Here is an 8,333-nt window from a genome sequence, read left to right as displayed (position 1 = left end):
TTTTTTTTTTTTTTTTTTTTGTTCATGATGATATTTGGTTTATGTTGTATCAGTTTTGGGTGAAGATTGAAAGATGGCAGACGGTGAAGATATCCAACCACTTGTCTGTGATAATGGAACTGGAATGGTCAAGGTTTGTGTTCTTCAGAATTTGTTTTTGGTTGCTTTGTTAAAAGTGTTGTAATGAATTAGCTAGGAGTTTAGTTTTCTTAATTGATATCAAATTTGATACATTTGCTGCTGTGTTCACATAAGTATCCTGTGTTATAATATTAGTCGCATCTACTAGAGAGAAGTTTTTACCCCCTTACAAAGAATGTTTTGTTCCCCTCTCCAACCGATGTGGGATTGCACAATCCACTCCCTTTGGGGGCTCACCGTCCTCCTTGACACACCGCCCAGTGTATGGCTCTGATACCATTTGTAACAGCCCAAGCCCAGTGCTAGTGGATATTGTTCGATTTGGCTCGTTACGTATCCTGTCAACCTCACAATTTTAAAATGCGGAGAAGTTTCCACATTCTTTATAAAGAATGATTTGTTCTCCTCTCCAACCGATGTGGGATCTCACAATTCACCCTTCTTGGGGGGCCAGCGTCTTCGTTGGCACACCGCTCGGTGTCTGGCTCTGGTACCATTTGTAATAGCCTAAACTCATTGTTAGTAGATATTGTCCGATTTGGTCTGTTACGTATCCCGTCAACCCATCTACTAGGGAGAGGTTTCCACACTTTTATAAAGAATGCTTTGTTCCGCTCTCCAACCGATGTGGGATCTCACAATCCACCCCCTTGAGGGCCCAGCGTTCTCACTGGCACACCACCCGGTGTTGGGCTCTACTACCATTTGTAACAGTCCAAGGCCATCACTAGTAGATATTGTTTGATTTGACCCGTTATGAATCTTGTCAGCCTCACGATTTTAAAAGGCGTCTACTAGGGAGAGGTTTCCACACTCTTATAAGGAATGTTTCTTTCTCCTCTCTAACCGATGTGAGATCTCACAATCGACATACCGAACCATTGAAAACTTAAGCCTGTATGAATCATAATTGAAAGCTGAGATTTTTATTTCCCAAATCCAAGAATTTAAGCTTTCTTATTTTAGAATTGCTTCAAAACTTTCTACGAATTTTCGTGTCGGTGATATATGTCGAGCTATTGTGATAATGCCTATCTCTACTACCTTTCTTGAACATTGCAGGCTGGATTTGCGGGCGATGATGCCCCGAGGGCTGTGTTTCCGAGTATTGTCGGGCGACCACGTCACACCGGTGTGATGGTTGGAATGGGCCAGAAGGATGCCTATGTTGGGGATGAAGCTCAATCCAAAAGGGGTATTCTTACATTGAAATACCCAATTGAGCATGGCATTGTAAGCAACTGGGATGACATGGAGAAGATTTGGCATCACACGTTCTACAATGAGCTTCGTGTTGCTCCGGAAGAGCATCCGATACTTCTTACCGAAGCACCACTCAACCCGAAGGCAAACAGGGAGAAGATGACGCAGATCATGTTCGAAACCTTCGACGTTCCTGCTATGTATGTTGCTATCCAGGCCGTTTTATCTCTCTATGCTAGCGGTCGAACAACAGGTTCGTTTGGATACGAATGCCAATACTTCGTATACTGATTCAAACGTATTTTTTAATGAGATTGAAATTTAAATTTATTCAAATTGCTGATATCTGAATTATATGATTGAAGTCATCTTTGGTTTTAAGAATAAGTGATCGGGATCCAATCATTATTGTGAGATCCCACATTGGTTGGGGAGGAGAATGAAACATTCTTTATATTGTTGTGGAAACTTCTCCCTAACAGATGCCTTTTAAAAACATTAGGGAAGGCCCGAAAGGAAAAGCCTAAAAATAGACAATATCTACTAGTGATAGGCTTGAGCTGTTACAAATGGTATCAAAGCCATACATCGGGATGTGCCAGAGAGGAGGCTGAGTCCTGAAGGGGGTGGACACGAGGCGGTGTGCCAGCAAGGACACTGGGACCCGAAGGAGGGTGGATTGGGGGGGTCCCACATCAATTGGAAAAGGGAACGAGTGCCAGATGGGACCCGAAGGGGGGTGATTGTGAGATTCCGCATCGGCTGGAGAGGAGAACGAAACACCCTTTATAAGGGCATGGAAGGGTGTGGAAGCCTCTCCCTAGCAGACACGTTTTATAAACTTTGAGGGAAAGACAATATCTGCTAGCGGTGGGCTGGAACAGGACAATATCTGTTTTAGTTACACAAACTTTTACTGTTATATCTTCTCACAGAACTTTTAAAATTGTGACAGGTATTGTGTTGGATTCTGGTGATGGAGTGAGCCACACGGTGCCAATATACGAGGGGTTTTCGCTCCCTCATGCAATCCTACGTCTCGACCTTGCTGGTCGTGATTTAACGGATGCATTGATGAAAATCCTTACCGAAAGAGGTTACATGTTCACGACAACAGCCGAGCGGGAAATTGTCCGTGACGTGAAGGAGAAGCTTGCATATGTGGCTCTTGATTACGAACAAGAACTTGAGACAGCCAGGACTAGTTCAGCCATCGAAAAAAGCTATGAACTACCAGACGGGCAGGTGATTACAATAGGAGCCGAGAGATTCCGTTGCCCGGAAGTACTTTTCCAGCCATCGCTGATCGGCATGGAATCACCCGGTATCCACGAAACCACATACAACTCTATCATGAAGTGTGATGTTGATATCAGGAAAGACTTGTACGGTAACATCGTACTCAGTGGCGGTACGACAATGTTCCCCGGCATTGCCGATCGTATGAGCAAAGAAATCACCGCTCTCGCTCCAAGCAGCATGAAGATTAAGGTCGTTGCACCTCCAGAAAGAAAGTACAGTGTTTGGATTGGAGGATCCATCTTAGCATCCCTCAGTACCTTCCAACAGGTATCTCTTGCAATCAAAATAGAGTTATATAGTAACGTTTTAGGATTATTGACCAAATTTTCTCACATAACCATTTCGATTGTTGCTGAACGATGCAGATGTGGATAACGAAGGCTGAATACGACGAGTCGGGTCCAGCTATAGTTCACAGGAAATGCTTCTGAAGAAGAGTTCGGATACTAAATCGACGATCTTCGTTTACTTCAATCTTGTTTCATATGTCAAGTAAAGTTTGGTTAGTTCTTGATTTTGAAGTAAGTTTAGAATACATTTATAGGTAGTTTTTGGTACCAAATTAGTATTTGGAATAGTTCAACTTTTGTTTGAGTGATATTTTGTTGGCTTTGAGGTGACGAGTTGTATCATTTTTAGTGTGTTTTGTAGTTTTATTTAAGGATTCTTTCTATTGTTTGTTGTAAAAGTATTATGTTTTTTTAAATAAAGTATTGCATTGTTCTAACGGAAGTAATTGAAGCGCTACGAAAGAAGAATAACATGAATGCAGCTGCCTTAGTTTTGGTCTCATGGTCATCATTGTGACGTTGTCATCCGTGCAGATGTGTCTTATCTTTACCTAAAAAATAAGAGTAGCACCCTGAGGTGAGTATTTTAAGAAATACTCCAGTAACTCCACTATTGAGATCAGGAAATGCAATCATGTTTGAGACCTATCATCTTACAAAATATCATAACATGACTTTGGTCTCACTTCTAGAATTTGATGGGTACTAATTTTCTACACGGCCCATGTGAGCACACATGGATTCCAAGGTGAGCACGTATTTGTACACCTGGACTTGGCCTTCGACTAGTGTACACTCATGCTGCTGATGTACCACAGAGGGAAAGGAGCGCACACAATATTGTAGTGTACACAATATCGCATCATAACATCGTAATGTATGTGTCTGTACTAATCATAGTGAAGAAATATCGTTATGCGTGTGAACATACAATATGCATGAGGTATACATAGTTTAAAACTATGACATGTACTTGTGATGCAAGTTATACCATTCTTACTCATGAAATGATTAACACTCTCCATAACATAGCACAATTTCATACGGCATAACGTATCAATATGATATTTCATAACGTAGTCTATCTCACAAGTACATTATAACATAACATATCGAGTTCCATAGCATTAGGTACTCATATCACAACAATAACATAATAATAAGATATCAAATGATTACAAGGCACGAAAACTAGATTAACTTAAATCCATAATTTACTCTTGATTCAAATATTTAGCGTGATATCTAGCACGTATGCTCATACAGACATACTTAAGAGATTACTTTCATCTAATCTTATATTGTTCGATTATGAATAGTCTACGGCTAAATTATACTCTAAAATTCAAAGGAATAGTTCATGTTCTATCTATTTCAAAATTTAAACTTTATCATGATATAAGTACCTATCACACAAAAACTTGATGAAGTAAAATTGGTGACATCACTTATCACCAACCTCGTGTGCAACACGTGCGTGTGCGAGGGAACTTTGGCGATTGGTCTTTGAACTTTGCACACGTTTTGATCTCTCATAAATGGACACAATGGTGCCAATTTCAGCCGTTACCATCAACCATATGGTGGAAAATGGAGGCTGGAAGTTACGTGAACCTAAACTTACACAAAACTCTAGTGAGGCTCAAGGGTGCGATTCGGCTCACGATTATCCTTGATGTTCCTACTAAAATTGTATGGAATCTTCTTTAATAATCGTATTTTAAGAACTACAAACCTCTATAATAATATGATATTATTCACTTTGAGCATAAGCTCTTGTGGCTTTAAGACAAGTTGTGTCCATTCATATAATCATTACAAGTAAATCGATCCTTAATGAGTTGTTCGTCATTATACTTGGGTCAATAAGAGGATGAAATTCACTTCTTCCTACAATCGAGTCAAAGTCCGTTTTAGTAATTATATATTACGCTTATCACTGATTTTCTAATGAATATTTTGTTTATAATCCAACCATAAACAAAGTCTTTATTGGGCCAATAAGAGGATGTGACTCTATTGTTCAAGTCTCGAAATCAACACTTAAAAGAACTACTCATCTACTTATCCTTTGTAGGAAGAAGTGAATTTCATCTTGTGAAATTATATTCTCAGCTCTCTATTTGATAAAATCTCCAAAATGGGAGACATATTGAATAAGCTACCAGAGTCCTTCTCACCCATGTAAATCAAGGTACAAGCCCTATTCACGTTCACAAGTCACTTACGATTAGATCGAGTTGCATATGATTAACAGCTTTATAAATAGCAAATTATTCCATGGTCCAGTCTTATACGTCTTATTTATATAGGATATCCCTACTCACGTAAACAATTTGAATCAAATAATTTATAACAATTACAAGATGGGTTGTATCATTGTTGTTACTAGGATAAGATCATTATTATTACTAGTATAAAACACTCAACCTTATCCACATACTCGTACAGACTTCTTATATATTAACTCTAATAACTTTAGATTTTTAATAAGTAATATTAAATTATAAATAAAATAATAAAAATTATTATTAAAATTTAGAGAATTAATTACAAGATTTTATGACATAAATCCTTACCATATTTAAGCCGACATTCATAGTACTTGCCTTAAGATGTATAAGATGTAGAGACACTATTGCGCGAGGTTAAGTGAATGACTATAAACTTAAAAACACAAGGTACTTGTCCAACCGAGAGAGAAGTCTCATATGAGTCGATTGAAGTGGTAGAAGAAGTCACCACCATTAAATCACCGCGTTGCTGGTTGGTGGCAGAAGTTTGATAGTGCTAGGAGGAGACGTGATGTGAGAGTGGAAACCCAAGAGCGATCATGCTACAATAGACCTTGAGTAGTACCAAGATTTGGTAAGGAGTTGAGAGCATAATATTGATGACACAATACAGTAAAGACACTCGTACGGGTGTATGTCAAGTTCGAGAGGGCTAGGTGACTTTAGGACGTCTGGCAACGATATTTCTAGTTTCAGTTCCATTGAACTCATACTCATCGTTCCTTACATGCTTGCAATGACTAGCACCATTTAGTTCATAAAATCTAGGATGTTTTGGATGCATACAACATCGAGACATCATCTTTAATAGGATCGGGGTTGATAGATCTCGTTGCAGTTGAAATTGATGCAATATCTACCATTCAAAAGTGTGAATACATATGAAAATATTATTACTCAACGAAAAGAATACAAATCTAAGAATAAGAAATAGAATTGGGATCGAAGGTTCTTAATCTTCATTCATATTCACAATCCTTTAAATAGATACAAGATACTAACTAATACCTACAAATAATAAAATATAAATTAACTAAGTCTTGAAAATAAAATAAAATATACTACCATTCAAATTTAACTACGAATATCATATATTCCATAACTAATTCAAACTCGAAATAAGTTGCACTAAATTTTGATAGCCTCCCTTAGTGCAAGCTTATTTCTTAATAACTCCGAGAGCTTTTACAAAAAACTTCAAACTTCACTTTGGCAAGTGTCTTAGTAAATATGTCTGCAACTTGCTCATTAGTATGTATTTCCTGCAATTAAACATCCTGCGTTAACACATTTTCTCGAACAAAATAATCTACGAAGAATTTCTTCCAACTAGGCTTGCGTATGGACTTCTTAGGCACGCCACCACCTGAATAAGACACTGACACATCGTGTTCACTGATTTCCTTCTTAATAAGTTCCACATCACAGCGATTCAATCTGGTAATCTTCTGAAAAGATCTAATTTTGAGATCATTTGACACTTCCGGTCTCAAAGCAGTCTTCTCTCCAATGATCTTAAACTTTGAGGCATCCACAACTATAGAAGCCCTTTCACCATTTGGGTCCACGTAAAGTTCACCCAAAAGATACAAAGCATCTACATGGCCAAGGTTCAAGTCGATTGCCTTCTGAAACACCTCAATTGCTCGTTCATCTTCCCCCATTGCATGCAAAGCGGAGGCCAAATCACAGTGAGCATCAGCATAATCTGGTTTCATGAATATGGTCTCTTCCAAGGCCTTAACGGCAGGATCCAAATTACTGATATGACCCTTTAATGATTGAATATGAGCTTTTGATTGCTCCCATTCTAATGATAAAGAGTAATAATTCATCTCAACTTGGGTAGACTCAGCATACTCCGTGAATTATATCTCTGGCAGACTGCAAAAGCTCTTGATCTTCTGATCTTTTTTACCACTCAATATCGCGAGGAGCTTTATAACCTTGATCAAGTTCCAAGTCATCCTTACTATGATCACCAAGGGCATGCTTGAGCTTCTAAGCAAGGGACTCATCTTCTTCAGCTACCCAACCATCATGCTCATCACAAGCACGGTCACCATTGTCACTAGATGCATAGTCCTGACTTAAGAGGGTGTCAAATCGATCATCCAAAAGTCACCGAGTCCGTGGCTTATCAACATCATCTTCCACATGGTCAACGTCTCTATTCTCAAAAATTTCGTCACCAAAAGATTTGTTATTAATAATATTCTGGCTTCTTGTCGCCTTCTCAGAATCCTTAGCCACACTAAACTTATTATACGTTGAACCATCCTCCCCTTCTTCACATAAATTTGTCTGAACTATGAAATCCTCCTTCAAGTCCTCAACATCAAAACCAAATTGTGATAAATCATCATCAAGCAGTGCCGCTATTTCTAGGTCAGGCTGGGGCTCAGCATTAGTAGCCGAATCCTGCGAATTGGTAGTTTAATCCAAATTCTCCCAGATGAGGAAATCGTCAGCCTCAGAGGGGAGATAAAGACCGTCAAGATCGTCAAAGGTTAGCTTGAAGACTTCATTTTCGTTGAATCCCAAATCCAAAGCCGTGAAATAAACAAAAGGGTCATCAGGGGCAACATAATTGGCATTGGAGAAAAAGAGAGAGTCCAGAGGCGAAATTTGGAGAAAATCAAATTCAGAAGCGTAAGTAGTGGAATTAGAATTTTGATCACCTGTAGAGACATCATCTTGATATACGACTGAAGTCACGTTTGTTGGCTGATCAAGAACCTCAATGGTTAAGTAGTATTCCCAAATTGGATCCGAAGAATGTTTACTTTCATGTACAGCATTTGCTTCTAATTCCTGGATTTTGACTTGGCAATTTGGCTTAATATGACCTGGCTTTCCGCAACGATCACACACCACTTTCGCCTAACAATCTCGTTTAAAGTGACCTGGTTTTCCACATCTGTAACAAGCTTTAAATGGCTTCTTTGACGACTGCTCACTTCTGAATTGATTCGCATTACTTGATGAAGGCTTTGAATGAAAATTTTGTCTCATTTAATCTTTGACATACAACACATCTTCTGACTTTGTAGAAGATTCGTTGCTCCTAGTCATTTGCTTGATCAAGGCTTCCTGATTGGAA

The 8,333-nt window shown here is 38.7% G+C and overlaps 1 protein-coding gene across 2 annotated transcripts in view; it reads left to right on the top strand.

Annotated features, from left to right (window-relative positions):
* Positions 1-3,373, top strand: part of LOC111467049 (actin-7-like) — a 4,883-nt gene extending 1,510 nt beyond the window's left edge. Inside the window, exons 2-5 of one of the 2 annotated variants that reach the window (XM_023111831.1) lie at positions 54-133; positions 1,204-1,597; positions 2,300-2,913; positions 3,012-3,373. In XM_023111831.1, the coding sequence (XP_022967599.1) occupies positions 74-133; positions 1,204-1,597; positions 2,300-2,913; positions 3,012-3,077 (1,134 nt within the window). In that variant the 5' untranslated portion in view covers positions 54-73 and the 3' untranslated portion in view covers positions 3,078-3,373. Of the gene's footprint in view, positions 1-33; positions 134-1,203; positions 1,598-2,299; positions 2,914-3,011 lie in introns of those variants that run through there. The other variant, XM_023111832.1, reaches the window with a different exon arrangement.
* The last annotated feature ends 4,960 nt before the right edge of the window (positions 3,374-8,333 follow it).

Source organism: Cucurbita maxima, unplaced genomic scaffold, assembly GCF_002738345.1.
Source record: "Cucurbita maxima cultivar Rimu unplaced genomic scaffold, Cmax_1.0 Cma_Scf00032, whole genome shotgun sequence".
Taxonomy (NCBI): Eukaryota; Viridiplantae; Streptophyta; class Magnoliopsida; order Cucurbitales; family Cucurbitaceae; genus Cucurbita; species Cucurbita maxima.
The sequence above is the reverse complement of the archived record's forward strand: the minus strand, read 5'-3'. Positions and strand labels throughout refer to the sequence as shown.